Here is a 26,441-nt window from a genome sequence, read left to right on the forward strand (position 1 = left end):
TAGTGCATCCTTGCTGAATAAAAGTAGGAAAAAATGTTGCTGACCCCAAATGCATAGATGTGACAATTTATAACAAGATTCAAACAACTTCTAAACTGAACCATCAATAAGTCAGGTTGGTAGGTTGTCTAAAGATGAAGAGCTCTGAATAAAACAAACAAATTATTGGAAATGTTTAATAGCAAGTCAGTATAGTTGCTTCTGTGTTAAACACTTTACATGTCATTCTTATTTAACGCTGTTAAAGGAACACGCCGACTTTTTGGGACTTTATCTTATTCACCGTAGAGTTAGATCAGTCCTTACACACCCTTCTCATCTCCGTGCGTGCCGTAACTCTGTCTGACGCATCCACCGCTAGCCTAGCTTAGCACAAAGACTGGAGGTAAATGGCTCCAGCTAGCATACTGCTCCCAATAAGTGACAAAATAACGCCAACATTTTCCTATTTACATGTTGTGATTTGTATAGTCACAGCGTGTACAAATAACAAGGTCACATGAGACACAGCCATCTTCTAACCGTATACATACGAAGCGAAGCACTGCTACTTGGGCGGAGTGATTTGCTCGCAGCAACTGAGAAGCCCCGTGATGAGGAGCAGAGAGTTCCTCAGAGTTGGAGTAAATCACTCCGCAGAAGTAGCAGTGCTTCGCCTTCTGAGAATATAGTTCCCAGTATGTATACGGTTAGAAGATGGCTGTGTAGGAAAATGTTGGAGTTATTTTGTCACTTATTGGGAGCAGTATGCTAGCTGGAGCCATTTACCTCCAGTCTTTGTGCTAAGCTAGGCTAGTGGTGGGTGCGTCAGACAGAGTTACGGCACGCACGGAGATGAGAAGGGTAAGTATGGACTTATCTAACTCTGGGGGATACGGTGAATAAGCTAAAGTCCCAAAAAGTCGGCGTGTTCCTTTAAAGGCATTTAATGATGAAACATTTGGGTGAATCTCTTCACTAGTGCACATTTAAAAAATGCTGTAAAAAATGACCAAATTCTGACAGTAACATACTGTTTTCCATTAAAACAGTTATGTACTGTAGGAAACAATGCACCCTGAGCAATAATTTGCACGGTAAGCAACTGGTGTTGCCAAAATGGGTTGTTTTTACCTCACCATTTTTTAGTGTAGCCTACTGTAAATTGAATTCATTAATCACAGATATGTGCATGTTTTTTTGTTTTTTTTTCAGTAAATGGCTATAAAATATTTTCACAGTATTCATACCGTACAATTACAGTAAATTGCTGGCGTCTCTGCTGCCAGTATTTTACCGTTATTTTACAGGTATATATTTTACAGTGTGACCTTTCAGGCTGATCTCCTGCTCTTCATTTCCTCTATACAAATCCCTGTAAAGGTCATCCATGACAACTGGAATATTCACACCAGAATAATATATATATATATATATATATATATATATATATATATATATATATATATATATATATATATATATATATATATATATTATTTTTATTTACTACTACGTTTCCTCAGGGGCAATTCATATACAGAATGGATGTCTCTCACTATCTCTGTTTGCCAGTTTTCTATTCATCCTACATTACAGGATCCTTTTCAAAGGTGCTATTATTGCCTCAAAACCTATGAAAGCTTTGTGTTTGGTGACTTGTAAGTGGTTTCCAGAGGATTATTGGTTACGATTGGCTGCTTCTTCTCATTCTTTATTTACAATTTCAAATTGGCCACCATTCAGACATCAATCTGATCCTGTACAACCCAGGCTTAGAGCTGGTTCAGCACCAGTTCAGTGGGAATTGCGGTTTTTAGTCATCAACAGCTGTTCATATAGGAGATTGGTGAGGAACGGTTGAAAGGAGATACTGTGGAGAGAAAAAAAGCCCTTATCTAATGGGTCTCCAGGGTTTCTACATGCAGCACTAAACATAAAGACATAATGAAGCCTATTGGCCTCCGATGTGTTTCCATGGGTGAGCTCGTATGAGTGTGTGTGTGTAATAGAAAGCTTCTCCCAGAGTCGCTCCCTGTCAGACCCGTACAATGAAGTCATGATAGACATGCAGAGCTATAAGCATACTGTAACTTCTAGAAACCCAATCCTCCTTTATCTGCTCCTCACTCATACACTGTATGTTGCATCGGTACGTTCTCCTGCACTTTTAATGTCGTCCTGACAGGCTGTCAACAACACAGAGATCACTATCAGTGTAGACCGAGAAGAGAGGAAGAGGAACGAAAGAGAGAGAGAGATAAGCGTTCATATGCTAATGCTCTGATGCACGAGATCAAGACTAACATTGGATCTGAGAAACAAAGTCAATATAAGAACTGGTGTTAACGGGCCAACGCATGATCAATAAACGGTTTAGGTTTTTGAGGTGAATAAGTCGGACTCTTGTCCATGCGATTGGTAATAACTATTATTATGAATGCACAATATATGAGTATAACATATCGGTTATCGGACGATATTGGAGAGATTTTTGTTGATGTAGTATTTAATTGGATATTTTATATGAATCTTAAAGTTAAGGTTAACTAATAATTGATTAACACTGTTGAATGTAACCATTAGCAAATCTATTTTTCATACTGTACATTATAATGCTGTAGAGCTTACAGACACGTGTAGCATTTAAAATAACTAATCTTAGTTTTCAGTGTTTTATTTTCAATTTATTCAGACAAAATACTATTGAATTTTAATACCGGCCATTTATCAGTTATCAGCCACAACACAAAAATAATTATCACCTTATGATATATCGACCAGAAGTTTAATATCTTTGCATCAGTGTTGTTACTGTTAACTGAAACTAAAACAATTTTCGTTAATTGAAATAAAGCTGAAATACAATAAAAATAAAAAATAACTATAAAATAAATAAATCTAAATAGAAATATAAAATAATAATAGTAATAATAACAAAACTTAAAATAAAAACAAATTCAAAATATTAATGAATTTAAAATAACACCGGATAGCTACGGATACTACGGATAGATGAGTACTCAAGTACTTGGAAGTGACAACAAACATGAAAAAAACTGGTACTTTGTGTGAGGACGTGTTCCTCCTTTTAAACAGCTACATGGTGTGTGTGTTTGATTGAGACCCTTCAAACCATGTGCAACAAGCACAAGATACCCATCTTAAATAATGGTGTGAATGGACCCACTGCCCCCAGAGTACTTAGTTAATTTATCGGTTGAGTACTTACTCAAATAGACAAGAAGACTAAATATCCATCACTAGAAATGACAGGGCTGGTGTGAGGTCAGAAATCCCAGGAGAGCGAAGGATCAAACGAGACGACAGTACAGTCTGTACGGTCAGATTCACACACGCGCACACACACACACACTCGTGTGATTACATCTGTCCTATTCAGACACTTAGTCATCAAAAAAATAAACAACAACAATCAGAGTACAAGTACAGTATGATTATATGTTTGATTAGCTGTGGCTGTTTGAACCAGTAAAATGATCACGTCATCTATACTCTAATATAATGTAAAAGAATATCCTGTGATTGCTTAAAATCAAAACTGATCCTATAATCTTTGTTCTCTGTTCTTGATCATACTGTGCATGAATTATTGCATGGTTTTTGTAGCTTTTCTTCATAATTCTTTCATCAAAATGTAATAACTTGCTTGCCTGAAGTCTCCCATTCCAGTCAATTCCTAATGGATAAAACCAAGTCATCCCCGACATTTTTCTCTCATTGTAAATCCTATTTCACTTGGAAACATTTCCATTTCCACATGCATAAGTTCAAGTTTGGTGAAAATGTGGAAGAAAAAATTTGCAAAATTGTGCTTTTAGCGGTAAGTCCTCATAAAAGCACAAATTTGTAGCTTATCTACACTTAAAATGTGCATATTAGTATTAGGGATGCACTGAAATGAAAATTCTGGGCCGAAACAGAAACCGAAAATTCAGGATGTGATTGGCGCCGAAAGCCAAAAATAAATAATCAATGAATTATTCAAACTTATTTGATAATAAACACTCAAATAGCTAAAACCGAGTTGTACAAACATTTGAATTGCACATAAGGCAGTTTTTATAGAAACTTCTACTCCAGTTTGTCGGTGAAACAAACATTTAAAAGACAATAAACTGGAATAACTTGTTTTCATGACAGATTCACTCAAACATACATTAAGTAATGAAGACATCATAACAGGTTATGTAAAAATATAATGAATATGTAATACAGTGCATATATTTAGTTATTTTTTTCTAGCTAACTAATGAGTTTATTATTGAGGTGAATGTAACGCTAAGTGACATTGTATAGCCTACAAGCTGCTTTATTGACATCTTGCGGTTCAATCACTGATTGAGCGATTACAAGCAGATGGGGATGGAGAAACACACCCAAATTAGCTTCGTTTAAACAGCCGTATAATAATTTTGGTAAATGTGTAAGCTAGATTTATGCCTATTTTTTCACATCTTCATGGGCACCACAATGATTTCCCTGATGTGGAATATTTTTCCTTGTAATTATGTATGGTTTGCAAAAATGGGAACTGCTGCGTCTGTGCAGATGAGAGAAGCAAAGTTTATGTGCACACGCTACATTATGGCCAAGCATGCGCCCTTAAAATAGCATCTGAATAATGCACCACTGACTTTAGACTAGGGTTTCTCCTGGTCTGTGGCGGAATTATTTTCTGGAACTGCAAAATAGCACCAGGGAACGTTTGCGCCGGAACACGCCTCCTCTTTTCGCTGAACCGCCCCGAGAGCGCAAGTTCATTCCCTAATTTACCGACGTGCGTCTGTGGAGGGAAAAGTCCGCTGTGCGTCAGGTGCAAAATAGGAATGATACATGCGTCGGTGTACAAAGTTAATTGCGCTGGGTGCAAGATAGGGCCCTTAATGTTTGAATTTCAGAATAAAATCGACAGAATTTTAAAATTGAGACTTTAGTGAAGTTTTGTACAGCACAGACTGAAAGATTTTTAGATATTAGAAACCATATTAAATGTCTGTTTTGGTTACTGATTTCAGCCCTCAAAAACCATTTCATTCCAAAACGGTAAAAAGCTGGGGGGGGGTTTTCGGTGCATCCCTTATTAGTACCTTGGAGATTAGTAATTTATTCCCTTCAGGTCCTACTATCAGTATTTTAGGGGTAAATAAGGTAAAATGTGTCACTTTAAGGATACTGTCCCAGTGACAAGCTGCTGTAACCCCAAAGGCAGAAGAGAGTAACATAAAGCCAACATATCTAAACAGCACAAACTGACCTCTTGATTCAGTACATAAATCCAAACATCAAAGCTACAGCGTTTAGTCTATACCTAAAGCCTCGAGTGACCACCCCGTGTGTGCTGATTCAGGACATCAGGTGAAAGACACTAACATGGTCCACACGGCATTTGCATTTAGAAACATTTATGCTGCAATTAGTCTCAGAAACACAGGCACCAACACACAAACACACACACACAGCACATCCCACCAGCATCCAGAACATGCAGCAGAGCAGATGGAAAATACCCTGAAATCCCTGAAAATATTGCATCAAATCAAGCAACAACACCTACCGAAAAAATTATCAAGATTTTCATCAAAGAAAAAAACCAGAACAGCTCTGGATATTCACGACACGCAATGAAGCGTCAGTCTGAGAACTTTATGTAAATATGGAATAGTAAACAATTATGGTTTGTTTGTCCTGAGGAGCTAACAGAGACAGAGCAGAGCAAGGAGATCAAGATCTCACACCAGCCGTGTTTCCATCCAAAGTTGCGAATTTAACCAAGCAAAACTGGAATATCGCATAAAACATTTGTGAAAAAATTACCGTTTCCATCCAGTGAGTCGAAAAGAACAAAATCGTCACTTCCTGGTAAACTGGCGCTAAATATCACTAAGAAAAGTAGGAGACGTCACTGTATGTAATATTTTTCGTATATAATGAATTTGTTGCGCAATAAATGTGTTATCTTGCTTTCGGAGGCGGTTCCCTGCTGATGAACGCAGTCACGCGAGACCGTTCTGGGAGGTAATTATACAGAACCACTTTGACGACAGACTTTGCATTTCAGAACAACCAATTTACAAAAAGTTGTTCTGTAAATGTCTTTCCATCGTAGTCTATGCGCATGTTTTCCTTTCAGATGTGAAAATGTGTCCGATTCAAATGAGCGCATCACATTTTTTGAATTGATCTTGCCGTTTCCATCCAGCAGTTTTTGATGTGATATCCCAAAATGAGCATAAAAATAGGTGGATGGAAACATAGCTACTGTTGAAACACACTCACACTGATCTATGAGGAGAAGTAACATCCTGTAAGTTCTGGATGGTGACAAATATATCACCAGTTCAACCCAAACATCACATCAAACCCTCACACAACTACTACTGATCTTCTTAAAGCCAAGTTTCAGACTCTTCTTTAAAGCACTCCAGCAAGAGAAACAGAAGGGATCCGTGGATGGAAGGAAAGGAAATGAGGGAAAGTGGTTAAGTAGGGAGAAAGACGTACCGGTACTTCATGCCGGTGAGTTTTCCGGTGGACTCTTTGAGGGAGATGTGGTGGCGCGGGGTAAAAGAGCCGAAGCTCCGGGCGATGATGGCGACCGTGCGAAACTTGGCCCGCGCCGCGTTGACCACGTTCGGACTGGTGGCGTTCGATTTCCCATGGTCCCCATTCCGACCCTTCAGATTGTGGTCTGTGCAAGCGATTGAGACCTGCATGCTGGATGAGGAGGACGGAGAAGAGTCTACAACACAGAGAGGACACAATGAGGGATCATGCAGGGGTCACTTTCCTTCCTGATCCCGTCCGGAGGATCCCGTCTGAGCAGCAGCAGCAGAGAAACAGCATCAATTATTGAGCACAAGGAAAAAGGAGACGTCTAACACAGTTCAAAAGTTGCGTCGCTCCTTCTCCAAGATGTTCCCTCGTGAAAAAGACGACAGTCAAAGTTACGAGCCACAGATCTGCAGGACTATCCGGAGGAGATTCCCGAAGCAACCTCGCATGGTCAGATGGAGCCCGTCTGATGGAGGAGGAGGAGGAAAGGAGGGATGTCAAGACTGGACAGCATAAATCCACACTTCTTATCTCTCTTCTGAGGTCTTCCTCTGTTCCTCACACACACATACACACACACACTCACTCACTTCCTCCAGCTGATAATGATTTGTGGCTAATGAGCTTTTGTCCTGCTTTCCTCTCTTTCTCTGTGTGTTTGTGGTGAGCTCAGCAGTGATGCTTCATCTGCGCTCGCTCTGAGGGGAATGAGCAGCAGGCGATCGTCCACGTCTGTTTAAAGCGCTCTCTCTCTCTCCCTTTATCTCCCTCGCTCTCTTTCTTTTCCAGTGTATCGCGCTCTTGCTCTGTGGCACGGACCAAGCACAATGTTTCGCGCACCTGTGCACACACACACACACACACACGCTCATCACTCTTTCAGTGCTAAACCCCAAACCAACAAATGCTAAATAGAAAGCTGTTAAAAGATCATTTGAAGGATATCAGAGAGGTTAAAGTCCCCCTGTGGTGAAACTCAAGCTTTTAATGTAGTTTATACGTCTATGTGGTGTTTTTAATATGCTTTAAGACAAACCGTGTGTATATTCATAAGTCGACACCATTGCTGAGTATTTTCTCCTTAAAACTGCAGTGAACCAAAGACAGTCTCAAAAACACGCTTTGAAATCGCTGGTGTTTCTGACGTCACAAACTACCTTGTAGCCAATCAGATCAACGTGTGATCGTCAACCAGTGGATCTCTGAGCTGAGTGAGTGATTGGAGGCGGGGCTCATTTGCATATTCATAGAACCACGCATACTAAATGAGGCAAGGGTGTCGAGTTACATTAAAGCTATTTTAAGGCATGAATTTTTCTTTTTTCAAGGAAAAAAACATTTAAATATGTCATTAATGGCAGGGAAAGAGTTAATTGATTATTAACACCAGCAATATAGTCTCAGATTTCATTTAAAATATCTTCAGTTGTGTTTCGAAGATGAACAAAAATGTTATAATCTCATACATACAATTAATTAAAATATATTAAATTATAATTTTTCTATTGAAATAATAATAAACAATCCAATAGTGCAATGGAATTACAAAAACTTTCAATGACCCTGACCTAATCTTAAAACAGTAGATTTATGGCTTGAGACATATGAGATTAATTCACGTATATTAGCTACTCTGAGTCAATGACTCTATTCTGACCTCATTTAAATCCATTACAAATCAATTGAACCCCTGGTTGAGCGCTAATGAAGCTCCTGATCTGGAATCGCTCTGATATATGACTCCCAGCGCCTGTACATTATTCTTAGCATTACCTAAAGTCCTTTGGGGGAAATGAGTTTGTGAGCATCCTGAAAGCATGAAAGGAAATTAAGATAAAAAATCCCTTTGTCACCTCTGGATTCCTTACTAGTCAAAGTACCTCCTGCCAACACAATCTCCAATCCTCTTATCACCAGAAACAGTGAATTTACTGATCAATACGAGATCACACACACACACACACACACTGAGCGCAGAGTCGGTTGCACATGCTCATCATTAATTCTCTGCACTTTAACTGTGTGTCTCGAATTGATGTTGATCGATGAAGGAGTGAACATTTTATGACTCTTACCATTTGCCCAAAGTTACTCATTAAACCAGGAGATTATGCCTTGAAACAGTGTCTATGGAAACCACAGGAATATCTTTCCATTAAAATGTTTCCACAAAAGGCTCTTTTTATCTCAGTGGCAGCAGTTTTATTGCTCTGTAATTGTCAGATTGGCTTCAAATTGTCTCTCGGTTTTTCACCCTCTTGTTCTTCCTCAGGACCAAGCCTGTTAACTGATAAAAACTCATTTTATTATTAATGCCTGCGATTTTGGCAATCCTATAAGATCATTACAAATCACACTGTGCGACATGGATGTAATAAACATGGGTACGACATGTATGCAGACTGAACGATGATGACAGCTATTGAAACGTAGGCTACGACGCAAGTTAGTATAGAAGAATAAAATCTGCATGGCTAGTGGTGAACAAACAGATGAATCGCACTTTTTTTATGTGCGATAATAAAAGAGGAGGAAGTAAAAGAGGGGAATATGGATAGAGAAAAGAGGCCAACTTGGCTTTTCAATCTTGCAAATGGAGCTTGAGAAAGTAGTTTTAAGTTTTAGCGCCATGTCGCGTTGATCAATACACCATTTCATGTTGCATTTGTATTGGCTCATCAGTAGATGTAGATCGTGATCATGCTGAATCTCTGACACTGGCAGAATATTATCACAGGCTTTCTTTGGTCACAAGACTCTCTCTCACTGTACGATGTAGGATCACCGTTTCGGAAAAGCACAGAAATCTCCACGATTGGTCATCTTTCGCCGGACAGCCCAAAATCAATGTGTATAACATGCAAATGAACGCCATCGCAGCGCATCTAATTTCTCAGATCCAATTTTTGCCGCCCCCATGAATCACAGAACAATTACTGCACGGGCCAACGACCTCAACAGTGCCACAATTATTATTTTATTTTTTCAGATAATATAATTTTTAGGGAGCCTTAACAGTGGGCGCCGGCTCCAGTGTTTCTGCACAACAGGACTGAACTGCAGATAAGGCACATTAAACACTCATGCTGGAGACCACTGCATTCACAATACAGTTAAACACATCCCTGGAAATCCAGAGTTCTCGCGAGAGCACAAGTTGAATTTGCTCAGTGAGTTACTCTGGCGTCGAGTAATGATGCTCATTAAATATGCCCTTGTATCCGAGCTGCACCAATCACATCGGGTTATCTGATATAGGCGGGCCAGAGGCGAGATGACGACAGCGCTGTGACGTCGAAGTCATTATAAACATTGCAAGATGGCTATGGATGAACACCAGTTGTTTGAAACGGCTTTCGCTACAATGAACGAGTTAGACTTGGCTTTTTATCTAAAAGAGGAACAGAAGACGGCGCTCGAATCGTTCCTTTGCAAGAAGGGTGTTTTTACTGTTTTGCCGACCGGATACGGCAAGAGTCTAATCTCCCAGTTAACTCTGCTGGTAGCTAAGCGTATGGGGCTTGTTGTGATTGGTCGTAGTGTTATCCAATTGCGTGCAGTGAGATTTTCAAATGCATGCTTGGTGCCGCCCCTCGAGCTGGCCGAGTTTCATTAGTCGATGCCAGACCATTAATCTTTCAGATTTAAGTCTGGATGTCCAGGCTAGTTAAACACATCCCTGCTGTTCCCTCCTGATAGGGTGCAACACCATTTCACATCATAAATACTGCTCAGTATCAGAGCGTCGTCCAGGTCCAGTCCTTTCGAGTGGTGTGGAGGAGTGATTCTCCACCAGCCACTGAAAGACCTTCTACAATAGCGTTTGATTTGCATCAGTGCCTGTATGACAAGGATGATAATTATCATGCAAGGCAATCGAGTTCATGCATCAGAGACAGCACAGCATGACCAGATCCCTCTATCCTCGCCCTGACCCCACAACATAAACTAGTTTGACCTCCACGGTGAGGCAACACAAGGAAAAATACACTTTTTTTCACATGTTCACAAAATTTAATCATGGGAAATATGTAGACGAAATTTAAAGCAGGCAAGTTTACTGAAATGTTCCCACAGGAAAATGGCATTTATTTGCAATGGGGCTTTTTTGGGCTCGTAATGTTTATAGTTTAGCAAATATACAGTGGCTCCGAGAAGTATATTTTGAAACCACACAAAAAAAAAAATGTTGTTGCATTAGATAAAATATCAGACAAGTGGAATTTATTTTAAAGAAAGAGAAAAATCACACAAATGTTTGGATGTTGCCTCAGTTTTTACATGCTAAACAATTGTCTGTTCAAAATACAGACTCGCGTTCAACAGATTTTTTTCAAGATATTTTACATTTCAAAAGAAATTTATACTTTTATTCAGCAAGGATGCAATAAATTGTTTTAAAAAATCTATAAAAAAATGCTATTCTTTTGATTATTTAATTTTTTTATCAGATTCAACAAAAATATTATTCTTGTGATTTCCGAAGGATCATGTGACACTGAAGACATGATCAGTAATGATGCTGAAAATTCAGCTTTGATCACAGGAATAAATTACATATTACAATTTATTAGAATAGAAAACTTGTAAAAATAATTCACAATATTACTGTCACAATAATCTGCTCCTGTTCTCGTTAGTCTCTTTGGTTTCCAATTAGTTAAGTCTTGTTTAGTGCTTGTGTATTTATACTCCCTGTTCTGTTCAATCCCTCGTTGGTTATTGTTTGTGTGAACGTGTGTGTTACTCTCGAGTTTACTATTAAAGACTTTGCATTTCTTAATTTCCTTCGTCATGCGCTTTCTACAGCCTAGACACGTTACAATTACTATGTTTACTGTGTTTTTAATCAAATAAATGCCGCTTTTGTGAGCAGAAGAGACTTTTTTCAAAAACATTTAAAAAAATCGTACAGACCTCGAACTTTTGAACAGTATTATATCTATACCCTTTCTGGCTGTAACAATTGTGAGTATGTTAATCACATAATTAATGTGGTTTTCCTGTGTGTTCAAATAAATAAATAAATAAATAATCTAATGCAACAACAACGATACATGTTCAAGTGTGGTCAAAATGTGGCCTAAAAAGTGCTCAAAAGTGTATTTGCATGAGCAAACACTGGCTGTGAATGCTTTAAACACACAAATAACAATTTACTTTTCCCGCCGTGTCACTTGGTTCACATCTTCGGTTCTGGTCACCGGGATCTCATCTTTGAAAATGGATGAGGAAACCCAAACAATTTCTCTCTCAAGGTTTTATGAGCCATGCAGTCGGGCCAAGACCTTGAACACACACATTCACAGAATGTGAGCGACACATAAGTCTGAAATGACAGCAAGGCCAGGGATAACCTGCGCTCTTTCTTATGCATTTAAAGTGTTAATATATCCGTTTTGATGCATTAGATGGAAGGTTATACTATAGTAAACGACTGCAGTTAACACTACAAGTCAGTATCCCTGGCGTCTGAAAAGCCTATTTATTTCCAGACACCCAAACCTCACTGCTTGATTAGATTATTTTGAAGCTTGAATAATTAAAAACTCCTGGTTTAAACCCCAGAGGCTGAGCCATTATTGACTTTTCTGCATTCCCAAATCAACATGGATCACTGTGTGTCCTGACTGCATAAAGAGCAAATGATTGAGGTAATATTGATCATGATGATCTTATAATGTGCAGAGCAAGTGTCCTGTTAACATACTGTCACGGTGTTTATGATTAAATAAAACATGTATGGGAATGGTGTGAATGTGCTGTGCATAAATGCGCTCTATACTGCCCACTAGAGGAATGGATTGTATTTGCTACAGTTTTGCCACATTAGATCATTTAACCATAAAAACTTTATAAAAATGCAAACAAACATAAACATCACGGCACGATTGCCTTGGTCTTGTTTGCCTTTTGTGGGAACTGTTGCGATGCAAAATGAGGTGAAAAAGCCCGAAGGCCAGGCAGAATCTCTCTCGGCTCTCTTTACAGCGTGGGAGGACAGATACACACTCACTCAACAGCACTCTATGAACACCTCACCCGTTTATACACACACAAACACTGCGCCTTAGGACACGCATGAACATTACACGCCATGAGAAATGATGTGAAATGGAGTCCATTTCTATGCAATCTTACAGCAAAGGCAAATAGCTCACTACAAATGAGCATTTCACAGAGCTTCGCACATCACAGAGCTCAACTCTGGCACCTCATTACGCACTGACACAGAGCTATAGCCTTACATGAATGTAAAACGCCTCGACGTCCTCATATGACACACAAGACTACCTACTGACAATAAAGAAGAAATAAGAATTTCTGAAAACAATTCAATTCAATTATTTAAAAAGAAATATAAAATATATTTATACAAAATTTAACATTTATAAGTTTTGTGGTGGGGCCAGTAAAATATTCTCAGAAATTAAATTAAATTAAATTAAATAATTAAATTAAATTAAATTAAATTAAATTAAATTAAATTAAATTAAATTAAATTAAATTAAATTAAATTAAATTAAATTAAATTAAATTAAAAATTACAAAATTTTACATTTATAAGTTTTGTGGTGGGGCCAGTAAAATATTCTCAGAAAAAAATGAATTAAATTAAATTAAAATAAATTAAAATAAAAGACAAAGATAAAGTATTTTTATACAAAATTTAAAATGTATAAGTTTTGTGGTGGGGCCATTAAAATATTCCCAGAATAAAGAAAAGAAAAGAAAAGAAAAGAAAAGAAAAGAAAAGAAAAGAAAAGAAAAGAAAAGAAAAGAAAAGAAAAGAAAAGAAAATTGCTGCAGTTAAAAAGCTCGTAGTTGGAAGGGAAATTTTCCAAATTTTAAAAATGTTAAAATTCTCGGCGAAACCTCGACGGATCCGGCGGGCACCGGGCTCTTTGGAAGCGTCTGGTCGAGACGAAAAAAATTTTTTTTTTTTTTTTTTAAGGGAAATTTTATACATAAACATAAACATAAAAAAAATATACAAAAAAATGTTGCCGACGGCAGCTTTAATACTAAAAATAGTATTTTTAAAAATATTGTCAGGGCAGGGAAAAAAAATCTTATCATCCTTATTTCTCATTGTATATACAAAAAAAACAAAAACTTTTTTTTACCCCTGAAGGCTGCATATTAATATCTTAAAGGTGCATATTAGCACTGAAGTATCTTTTGAAAAGGAACTGATGTGACAACTTTTGTACCATTTTTTCACTGAGAGTGTATTTATCTTAACCAATTCTATATAAGCCTACTTATTTCTCAAACTCAATCAACACTGAGCAACAGAATCAGTTCCTTGGCAACACACACACACACACACACACACACACAAAACTGGATTACTGGTTTGTAAACTTTTCATTACTCCACTGAAAAGAAGACAAGCATTGAGACATGTATCAAACTTTGACAGACAGAAGCAGAAAGAAATCTTCAGACACACACACACACACACACATCGCCTGGGGAGCTTCTTAAATTACCTGCTTTCTGACCTCGCGTAACTTCATCATCTCTCCCCTGAGACCATTTGTCTCTCTCTTTATCTGTTTCTCACCCCTCTCTATACTGTCATTGATTCTGCAAACACAACCCTTCTCTCTGCTCTCTGACAGAGGACATCAGATTCTGGTGTCCACTACACATCTCCAGCTACACATGACGTGATGTTACATTAAAACCACCATGGCTATGGTGACCTTGTCCTATAATTCTATACGACTGCCTCTATACGCCATTGTGTTTTTTATGATGACATAAATCAAAGTGACAGATCAAAGTCTAACTCTAGCATATCTTTAATTCAAGGAGATGCAGATTGGTAAAAAATATTAAATAGGAGATATAAAACAACACTTTTATCCAGGTTATTAATGTACGTGATGAAGTTTACATTCCATAAATGAAATTGCATCTGTATTCAACACCATGCAAATATTTGTTCATTTGGCATTTTAATGGTATTTCTAATGCGACTATCCATTTTAAATAAAATAATGATGCATTTCACAATGAAATTTTAATTATACTGTGCACAATTAGAGACTTATTTTGAAAGCTTATATTTATACATGGTATAAAAAAATTATTCCCTGTAAAAAATAAATAAATAAAAATTCATTAACTCAAGTTAAATTCATTAACTCTTTCCCCGCCATTGACGGAACTTTCCGGCAATCCATGTTTTGACTGTTATACGATAAGGGGCGCTATTACACATCTTCATAAAGAGAAAAGAATCTCTGAATCCAAAAACAAGTGAAGAAGAAGCACAAACTGTGTCTGAAATCGCCCCTCATTCACTATTCCCTACATTAGTTCACTAATATAGTCCAGTTGAGAAAACGAATGAGTGAATTCGGTGCCCCTTTTGCACAGTTTATACTTGCTTTTTAATAATTATTTGAAACTTGGCAAACTGGCAGCTCCAGTGGAAACCAGTATGTATAAACCTTAATTAAACAATTTAATAATCATTTTAAAAGGGATTTATACCCGTATGATATTATGTTGTACCCACATTGGACCAGCGCTGTGGAAAACGGATGGAGGGATGCGGCGCCATCTACTGGTCTGACCCGGGAATTCATTCGGCACGCGATTCTCACAATGCGTTATGCGTATTCTCTAGCCGTTGAGTGTATTGTGGTGCATTCTGGGATTGAATGAGTGCATTCGATAATGGCCACATTAAGAGCTGCAGATTAAGAGGTTATTTTAACAACAGTAGCAGAAGCACAGTCAGCAAAATAAAAATGATACTTTCTCTAAAATTATGTTTTATTAAATGTTTGATTTAAACTTAAAACACAGAATTGACAAAGTTCATTTTTACAAACGTTTAATAACGGCAGAATATTAGAGCTTCATTCAATCAGCAAAAACTCAGGATTTTACAATTTGGTGCCTGTATATTTTACAACTTACTCTATAATACTGTAATTCATTAAGTGATATAATGTTAATTGGCCTACTTGAACAAATATGTGCTTCACCTTAAACTATACTGGTAATTAACATAATTATCATGGGGGGGGGGGGTTAATCACAAATATTTTTCTTTGTGATTAAATAATTTATGCATAATGATGAAAGAGAGATAGCCAACATGTGACAATATTATATTATTACTATAAACCAATGCCTGAATCTCTGCAATTCAAACATAAATAGTCAATGCACGTTGAAAACTGTGTCCTGTATAAGCAAACTACAGCATCATTTAATTGGAGACTTCATTTAATTTAATTTTCTGTTTGCATTCCCTGGCTGTGAGGCATTAGAGGCAACGGCAGCTGAACCTTTTATTTCTCCCTGAAAGCTGCGAAATGTTTTGTTTGCAAGCTGAAAAGGCAGAATAATGCATAATCGTGTCCAGTGGCCTTGAAGTGTGAGCGATTATGAGGAAGAGATTACACTGCATTTCTCCAGACTAAACGGGTGTAAGAGGACAGATGCTCAGAGAGCCTGACCTCCTCACACTGAATACTGGATCAGCTTTCAGAGATCCCGTCATCAGCATCCCACACAAACACAGCCGTTCTCACACACACACTTCAGCGTAATGAGGAGGGACAGTGTAACGAGAGGTGTGTGATCTCACGGGTGTAATTATGGAATACACTGTACTATAACATACAGAGAGAGAGAGAGAGAGAGAGAGAGAGAGAGAGAGAGAGAGAGAGAGAGAGAGAGAGAGAGAGAGAGAGAGAGAGGGAGAGATAGAGGGACGCGAGGGGTTTAAAACAACACCTGGACCAATATCATCAGAACCATATAACAGCCCAAAGGGGGAAAATTACTTTAAAGGTTGATTATGATTTGACTTTTCTAACTTTAGTTAGTGTGTAATGTTGCTGTTTGAGCATAAACAACATCTGCAAAGTTACAACGCTCAAAGTTCAAAGCAAAGGGAGATATTTGCTTTTACAGAAATCGTTTTTAAGGACTACAACAAACGACTGGTAGAGACTACAATGAGCTTCTTCATGGGTTAGTGACATCACTAACCCTAAATTTACATAAACCCCGCCCCCTGAACACGATTTATAGATTATCATGACAGAATATGCTAATCAATGAGATTAGATAACTACACATCAGCTTCATAAATTCATCAACTAACCATTCAGAAATGTCCTGTTGCTTCTACATGTTGTCACTTCTTCATCTTTGTCCGACTCCGGTTTGAACATAAAAAGGCTAAAAGTTATTTATTTCAAATATAATATAATATTTTCAGTGCATGTCTCTGTGAGGTAGTCAGAGCTGCTAACACACACGAGCTCTTGAAGCTCCGCCCCCTGTGCCGGGGGCAGCAGCTCATTTGCATTTAAAGGGACACATAAAAACAGCGCGTTTTTGCTCACCCTCAAAAATTGACAACTTTAACATGCTGTATAAAAATATCTCTGGGGTATTTTGAGCTAAAACTTCACATACACACTCAGAGGGGACATCAGAGACTTATTTTACATCTTGTTAAAAGGGCATTATACCACCCCTTTAAATAAATCAAAAGAGGTGGAGTTTTCACAACAGGTATCTTTCGCTTTAGGATATACTGTACTGTGCAAAAGTCTTAGGTACATTAGTATTTTCACCAAAAAAAATGGTTTTAAGTCAGTTATTTATTTCTTTTGCTGTAGTGTGTCAGTGGGAAACATCAGTTTACATTTCCAAACATTAATTTTGCCATTAATTGTTATAATCCAGTGAGATTTTTGTACTGACTGGCTTAAAAATTATGAATATAATAAAGATTTTGCACAGTCTATTCATCAAAGAATCATGAAAGTCCTATTTCCATAAAACATTAAGCAGCAGCACAACAGTTTACAACAATCAGAAATGTTTCTTGAGCATCAAATCATCATATTAGAGTGATTTCTGAAGGATCATGTGACTGGAGTAATGATGCCGAAAATTCAGCTTTGATCACAGGAATAAATATACTTTACTATATATTCATACAGAAAACAGTAATTGTAATAATATTTCACAATATTACTGCTTAACCGGTTACAGCTGCGCATAAAAGACTTCTTTCAAACACATTTAAAAAACGACCTATCCTCTCTTAAAATAAAATGAAATCTTATGATTTATATTGTGAATCTACTAACAAATGAGAAGTTCACCTTCAGATGAACTCAGAGCCAGAGCAGATCTAGTGAACTCAGTCGCTAACATGTGATGATGGACACACACAACTATAGTGGCGTTATAGTGACCTTCATCTGTATAGAGTTTAATGAGAGGAAGAACAGAGAACAGAAACATGGCAGTAATAATGATAGAGAGAGTGTGTTTGAAAAGAGAGAACAGGATCATTTTAATGCAGACTACCTGCTCATAACTCAGGTACTTATTAAGAAATATAAATGAAAGCCTCAACTGATTGTGTTGGCATTTATAGTGTGTGTGTGTGTGTGTGTGTGTGTGTGTGTGTGTGTGTGTGTGTGTGTGTGTGTGTGTGTGTGTGTGTGTGTGTGTGCGTGTGTGTGTGTGTGTGCGCGTGTGTATAAAACACTAAAAACTAAAATCAATCATTTTAAATATGCTACAACTGAATTTAGGCATCACAATATTTAGATTTAAAAAAGATTACATTTAACAGCGTTATTCAAATACTATACTGTACATACAAATTTTAAATATTAATCTTAAGTGAGCATTAGATGATGGCAAATGTACTGTTAATTGTAAAGATTGTAAATATTTTATTAATATATGCATATAAAATCAAAAAATAAATATGCTAACAATGTATAATGTAATTCTTATGCTAGAAATGTATAATGGAGTCAACAGCCATTTGTTCAACATGTTCATATATTAATGTAATTATTCCACAACATAATGATAGTTAATGATAGTTAATTAGTCTCTAGGCTGTTTACTGTTGCCAAGCAACACCGCAGCTTGGCACATAGTAACAGAGAGTGATCACAGGTGTGCATCCAACGGGTTTGTAACGGCTTCAAACGTGGCTCGTCCAATCAGAATTGACATTATAAAAGTGTAATCTGAGGACAGAGAGCAGGGCAAAGTGTGTACACACACACAGATAATGCTATCTGAAGCACGTAACCAGTGGACTTACAGTGCTGGTCAGAATTATTTGCTCCCTTGGTAAATATGATCAAAGATGGCAGTAAAAAATAGATCTACATTGTTTATCCTTTTATCCTTTTGATATTTGATTTTTTTTTTAAAAAGCAAAAATCTAACCTTTTATTGAAGTAAAAGAATTGAAAGTGGGGAAGAAAAAAAAATCACATTTCTCCAAAGCACATTGGAAACAATTATTTGCCCCCTTTTATTAAATACTTTTTCCAAGATAACAGCTCTGAGTCTCCTCCTATAATGCCTGATGAGTTTGGAGAACACCTGACGAGATCAGAGGCCATTCCTCCATATTCCCAGATCCATGTTGGCGCTTCTTCTTCTCCACTGCCTAAACGCCTGGATCCGTCACTGGAAACCGAAAGTAACTCAACATGAACTCTTGCACCCGGGAACAACACAAGTCAACACCATTATAACTAAAAGTTTGCTAAGAAGTATTTCCTACTAAAGCAAGGCAGTATTTGACTGGTAAGCGGATCTATAGCAGACTGGTGGGAGTGGCCTTGGACGGCAACATGCCCAGTGCATTATGGGTGCTGAAGTTTTCCTTCCTAACAGGGCAACAGGGAAGACAAAATCCTTTTTTTCATTTATTTCCACTTATCTACTGCATAAGCAGCCAAGTTTTATTAAAAGCCCATTTTGCCAGTGGTGAAGTATCCCTTTAATTCAGTTTTTGTGTTGATTTTGAGTTTGTTTCTGGATCACTGTCCTGTTAGAAGATCCAAACACGTTATAAGATTTCTAGCACAGGCTGTCAGGTTTTGATTTTTTATCTGTTGGTATTTAATCGAATCCTGATGCCATGTATCTGATCAAGATGTCCAGGACCTCTGGCAGAAAATTAAGCCCACAGTATTAAAGACACAGCAGAGTATTTCATTTTACACTGGGCTTTTTTATCCCTGTATGAACCAAACCGCGTGTTTGCTAAACCAAAAGTGTTTGCTGACTGGTTAGATTTTTGCTTTTTTTTTTTTTTATAAAATATCAAAAGGATAAACAATGCAGATCTATTTTTTACAGCCATCTTTGATCATATTTACCAAGGGAAATAATTCTGACCAGCACTGTAAGCATTTCCAGTTCGTATATTTACACGTTTAGTGAAGGAGACAGAGAGAGATTTCGATCAGCGTTTGAATTAACCTGCACTATTACATCAATCACACACATCTACAGATGTATGCATGTGTATAGACACAGAATAACAAAGACATGTCCATGTTTGACAGACCGAAAAAGAGAGCAAGAGGAAAGCGAGGAAAAGTAAACGAGAGGAGAGTGGGTGAAACAGATTGTGTTGTCAAAGGGTGAATGAAAGGGCTCAATGTGACGTTGCCACAGCAATGCAGAGTGGGACAGGATAAAGTAGCCCTGTGTGTGTGTGTGTGTGTGTGTGTGTGTGTGTGTGTGTGTGTGTGTGTGTGTGTGTGTGTGTGTGTGTGTGTGTGTGTGTGGGCGATACATATTTCCCCTCACTCTCTGCCTGACTCACAGAATACAGTAAATACTGCAGGCGTTCTCAAAGGCAATGCTCTCATCGGTCCTCTGGCTCCCTCTTGTCCCTCAGGATTGACAGCTTCAGTCACTGTCTCTCTCACACACACTGACAGTAGGATAAGTGCAGTACAAGGCTGATGAGACAGAGAGCAAGACTGGAAGTGTGTCTGCCTACATTTGAACATTATTGGATTATGTATTTGATTAAAAGGTGGAGCGACTCACACACACACACATACACACACACACTCATGCTCTCATGTGTTGTGGTCAAAAAGTGGCTCTCCGATCTCATATTTCAGAAATGTTTCCTGAGCAGCAAATCAGAGCGTTAGAATGATTTCTGAAGGATCGAGTGACACTGAAGCTACGGAAAGTTCCGCTTCGTCATTACATTTGAAATTAGTTGTTTAAAATTGTAATATATTGACAATATTACTGTTTTTACTGTACTTTTTGATCAAATAAATGTAGCCTTGGTGAGCAGAAGAGTCAGAAATATCTCACTGACATCAAAAATGTGAATGGTGAAAACTCTACAATTCTTTATGAATGAATGAGGATCAAATCCCAAATGTGTTAGAATGTCCATTTTGCTATTGTAAATTATACAGTGATCCTCCCAACTGGCAAATATAAATATATTTAGTGCAACAAAAAGTGATATCTAACAGTCTGATGAGATGCATTCCCAATTTAACTGTGAAAACTCACATCATCAGTGTACATGCAACCAAGTAAAGCGTGACCATTGAGAGTTATATCGCCCCCTGTTGGTGAACAGTTACAACTGCTCTCATTTCTGAGCTCAACTGCAGTGTTTGCCATAACACACACCCACACACACACACACACACACATCCATCACTGCGCAGGTAGTAGAAAAGATACTGTTACCGCCAATCCCTCCATCAATCTCCATCTGCTCACCTTCTGATGAGTCTCTATGAAGATTAATTGCCTTTTATGGATGTTGAAAAGGGTCTTGGGGTTCTAGCATTTTGTCTCTCTCAGTTTGTTCAAAGCAAAGTCTGTTTCTCTTTTACAGTGGAAGAGCGTTGAATGCTTACACCGGGTTTCTGAAGGATCTATCTTCGCCTGAGGTGAACCTGTCATGGGTGTGTGAACATCTCAATTACCACGAGACGGTCAGACGGTTTGGTTAATAATGAACATGCAGGAGGTTTGAATGTCAAAACAGTGACAGAAAGCTTTAATAAAGCTGAAATAGTAATGAGCTAACAAAGCAGATGATTGGAAAATACCACGAACACAGAGATCTTTAACAGGGAAACTCCAGCAGCGTCCGTCCCTTGTTGGATTACATAACGTCTGTGCATCTGCTCTCGTGTTTATGTGTCAGAGGTTATATAAATAAAGGACTATTCCCATAAAGTGATTGAGAAGGAGAGAGAGTGTGAGAGAGGAATGTCAAAGAGAGAGACAGGGAGCGATCCGCCAGGTTTACGTGATCTGAAACTGACGGCTGCATTATTGATCGTGTTTAAAACCCGATGCCATGATCACATCACTGACGGACATTCCTCCAACATCAATACTTACTAAGCAACATCTAGTCAGCATTGTTACTGGACAAAGACAGTGCTATCTAATCGCATTATTAATAGTTCTTAATACAAGATCCTTCACTTCGCTTCTCATACACACTCATACACGTACAGTACCATTCTCAAAGAAGCCATTACTCCAGTCTTCAGTGTCGCTTGATTCTTCAGAAATCCTTCTAATATGATGATTTGGTGTTCAAGAAACGTATTATTATCATTATTATTATCAATGTTTAAAACAGTTGTGCTGCTTACTATTTTTTGGAAATCGTGATACACAATTTTTTCTAGGATTCTTTGATAGAAAAGCATTTATCTGAAATATAAATCTTTTGTAAACATTACAAATGTCTTAACTATCACTTTTAAAGGGGACCTATTATGCAAAATTCACTTTTACATGGTGTTTGAACATAAATGTGTGTACACAACCACCCTATAATGGTAAAAATTCACCCACACCTTTTTTTGAATCCCCATAAATCATAAGCAGTCTCTCAGAACAAGCCATTTGCAGTTTCTATGCAATGTGATGTCACATAACACAGGCTCCGCCCACAACTGGTGACAGACTCCGTCCTATTATCTTAGCTCCGCCCCTCCGTGAGCTGTGCACCGTCATGTTTATCTCCTCGACAGAGCATTTAACAGCAGCATTCAAGAAAGAAATGTATTTTTATTAAAGCTGCTAAAGTTATTCAGTCAAGAGCAGGGAGTGATTTTCTGTTGTTTGATTCATATTAACAGCATATACAGCAGTAAGTACTGTATATTACACTGCTTTCACTTTAAAGGGGACCTATTATGCCCCTTTTTATAATTTGTAATATAAGCCTCTGGTGTCACCATACCATGTTGTATGCAGCATATATAGCAGTAGGTAATGTATATTACACTGTTGTCACTTTAATACACAGATCTAATATACACGTGTGATTTCATTCCATGGTTTTTACGTTCACAGACACGTTTTTAAGGCGAGACACTACAGGTGAATAGTGTAAAATCTTTAACTAGCAGATATCACCATGAAACTTTCCCAGTTGATTACTTACATTAAGATGAGAAAAAAATGTTTTCTGTAATTTATTGTTTAAATATGCAAATTAGACAATATCTAATAAAATATGCGCTAATTTGCATATATTTTAAAAAACGAAATCTGAGTATTAGATAAAGCCAGGTTAAAAATAATTTTTTCATTGCGTTCACATATTATATGGAAAAAAATTACAGAGGGATTTATGGATATCTACTTTTGTTATCCTGTAAATCAGAATATACTGTCAATAGCCTTAAAAAAATGATTTTCGCCATGTTTTTTGGAATAAAATGTTATATAAATCAGGCTAGGAATAATATATTTACAAATCCCTCTGTAAATGTCTTCATAATATAACTAGGTACAAGACTGGAAAGTTTGGTGTATATCGGTGCTACTGAAGTGGAGATTTCGGACTTGGAGAATGAGAGAAAAGTCATTTTGAGAAAACAGGCTTTAAAGATTTATCATCAGCCAATGAGATTGCGCATTCAGCCCTTTTACTTTCACGACTGGTTGCTGATAAAAAGGAAATGACCATATTTGGATCCGACAGGATTGTACAGGAGAGAGAGAGAGCTTTCTAACGGTGCATGTGATGACAGAGAGCAGACAGAGATCGCGGAGCAGCGTGTTGATTAATAACGCCAACTTTTGTTGAATTTATGAGAAATCTACAGACGCAAACAGACAAAGTGTAGTAAAATAAAGACCTAAATGTGTATTTCAGACTTTTTTTCACCACAAGTCTGAAAGAAGACATGTTATTGAAGACAAATATCCAAAAATCTCAAAATTGACCAGTAAAAAAAACCCGATGTTTTTGCCTGCCGTGTCTCGCCTTAAGTGAACTTTGTGTGTTTTTGACAAGTTAAGCGCAATAAGACAGGACAGAGATCTTAGTTTAATAATCACGGGACGCGCCGTCTGACATTCAGCGTCCTTCGGATGTGCGCACTCAGAAAACCATATATCAGAAGTTTAAACTGAGTCTGATATGGCTTTAAAACACATACAGATAATAAACTGGTAAAATATAATGCAATATGGTAAAATAAATGTTCTGTGGGGTATTTTGAGCTGAAACTTCACAGACACGTTCTGGGGACACCTGAGACTTATATTATATCTTGTAAAAAGGGGCATAATAGGTTGCTTAATTAAAGTATTAATTTCTTTTAAAAAAGCATCTTAATGACCTCAAGCTTTTGAACGGTAGAGTCGTTTTCCATAGTTGGTATGGGTGATGCATTCACAGGGCTGGGTATCAATTCACATTTCTTCATTAGATTTTATTCACAAGCTCTCGATTTGATTTAGTCTTGATTCTGATTCTTTTATAGTGAATCAAAATCAAATCACAATTGCGTTATAAAAGTGCATAATAACTGCTATAAATGACTGTATCCAGAACCTACCAACTTGGTACATGACAAAATTATTAATTTAACCTATGAGGACAACTTTATAGATGTATATTCTTAGCATGAAAATTTAAAGTATAATGTTACTCATTTTGTAAAAGCAACTAAATGTATATATGATATATTCTCTTATCTCACTTTAATGTTTAGACATACTATAAAGCATTCTCATCCATTATACAGAGAAAGTCATTAAGCTACATTCAAATCCAATGACTCTGACTTTTTATTACATTTTTAGAGTGGAATAAGCACTGCAGTCATTAAATATTCACTCGGATATCTCTAAAACTCATTAGGGATGACATTATGTTGGCTTACAAGGCAGTTTTGAAATCAATTCCCTTAAATGGAGCCTTTAAACGCTGCCAGTTAAGTAATTGTCTGGGCAGCGAGGCAGAGACAGCTGTTTCTAAAACAACCTGTGGCTCTGTTTGCTCGAGCGGCCCAACATGTAAACTTCTGGCCTAACCAATGGCATGAGTTTGGCCGTGACAATGGAAGATGTGCGGGGGAGGGTTTGGGGAAACGGTTTGGATTAATTTTACAATTCTGTTTGGTGCTGTTAGAGACGCATGGATTGGAGACCTCACCTTTTAAGGCCAGTTCATAAAATACTCCCTAAATAAAACACATAATATTTCATTTGCAATTAAGCACCAGTCAAAACTAGTAGTGTGTTTTGATTTATCTTGTTTGAACGTGGTTGGACTCATACGGTCTATCAATGGGTGCGTCTCAATTGGTTCCCTAGCTCGTGAATCAGTGTATCGTGTACACAAATTCGGGCACTGGTAAGGACCATGGATCACTATACATTGGGACACTGACAACTATTTCTGGCAACATGAAGATAATGGAACATTAGCATTGATGCTCCCTTGTTTTCACTGTGCATTGTGGGACTTTTTAGGGAGCGAATGTTTCAGTGCACTAAAACAGCCCTTAAAGTCCCCATGTAAGTTTTTGGGCATTTAGTATGAATATGTTAGTCTTACTGTTATCTATTAGCTAGTGTCCTCCAAAACAAAGACAAAATTCACATTTAAAAGATATAAGCATTCAAAGCTTACAGTCTCTCACTTCTGCCAATATGAATCAATGATTTTGATGACATCACTCTGCACTGCAGCTTCTCATGAGATTTTCTGTCCAATCAAATGCTCTCTAGAATCTGAAGCTCCGCCCCTACATTATAAATAGATGCTGAAGCTGCAGCTGAAATCGGTCTGAAAACTTGTCTGAAAACGAGGTGTGTTCTGGCGCATTGTTGGCGCGTTGCTATTTTGAGGCAACAGAAATAGACTACACCATTGACCAACTGACTCTAAAGTCAATGGCGCTGTATTTTTTTTGTTATTTAAAGAGCGCGTTGGTAATGTGCGCCTATAGGCGGGTCCACAACACGCGTACACTTTGCTTATTAAACACACAGGGACAATGTAAAAGATGTAATGTAAAAGATTGTAACAATGTAAAATATTATTATTGTGTACATAAAGATATGGTGGAATCCGGCTTGTCCCGTAGATGTTCTGCTTGCGCACTTTTACCTCGCGCACGAGCAGATCCGTTTGCGCTCTGGAGACGCGTTCGGTCTTTCCACTATCAAATTCCGTCATGTAAATAGCGAATCCGCCATGGTGCGAGCGCAACTGGCATTTAAAGGGAATGGGAGATGAGACTCTGATTGGTTTAACGCACGTAAATCCCAAAACACACCCATTACTCATTATGAGAATAGGGACAACCCTTTTAGACCATGCAACCATTTTTCCCGTCGTTAAACTAGCAAAAGTGAACTTGCGCCGTGCGCTTTAGACCATGAGTTTAGATCGTTAAAATAGGCCGACTCCCTGATCAGTGCCCTGACTACTGAACTAGGGATCTGATTGAGACGCACACCATGACCCTGCCTCTCCCTTCAGGCCCGTTTGAGACGCAGTGTCACAGGTTTATCCCTTATCTAATTGCAAGGGCAATTAAGTATTTAATGAGGACACATGGTGATCGTTCCTCAATCATTTATCAGCTTTCCAGGATGAATAAATTATCAGTGACTGGCACTTTCTTGGTGATTTCGAAACTGGCCCATTTAACATAGTTTGTGTTAAGACCGTGCAAGACCAGGAAGAAATTTAACCTGTGGAGGAGGCGGAGAGAGGTGATATGAGGCCGTTTCTCTTGTTTCTGTACTTGTGTATG

At 37.8% G+C, this 26,441-nt stretch overlaps 1 protein-coding gene across 2 annotated transcripts in view; it reads right to left on the minus strand.

The window, feature by feature from the left end:
• Positions 1 to 26,441, minus strand: part of kcnab1a (potassium voltage-gated channel subfamily A regulatory beta subunit 1a) — an 86,854-nt gene that overhangs the window by 56,484 nt on the left and 3,929 nt on the right. The window contains exons 1-2 of one of the 2 annotated variants that reach the window (XM_084125256.1): positions 6,883 to 6,965; positions 6,505 to 6,742 (exon numbers count right to left, since the gene is read on the minus strand). The exons of the other annotated variant lie outside the window; for it this stretch is intronic. Coding sequence (XP_083981382.1) covers positions 6,505 to 6,716 — 212 coding nt within the window. The 5' untranslated portion in view covers positions 6,717 to 6,742; positions 6,883 to 6,965. Of the gene's footprint in view, positions 1 to 6,504; positions 6,743 to 6,882; positions 6,966 to 26,441 lie in introns of those variants that run through there. 2 annotated transcript variants of the gene reach the window in all.

This window comes from Abramis brama (genome assembly GCF_963993115.1).
Source record: "Abramis brama genome assembly, chromosome: 9".
In the NCBI taxonomy this organism is placed as follows: domain Eukaryota; kingdom Metazoa; phylum Chordata; class Actinopteri; order Cypriniformes; family Leuciscidae; genus Abramis; species Abramis brama.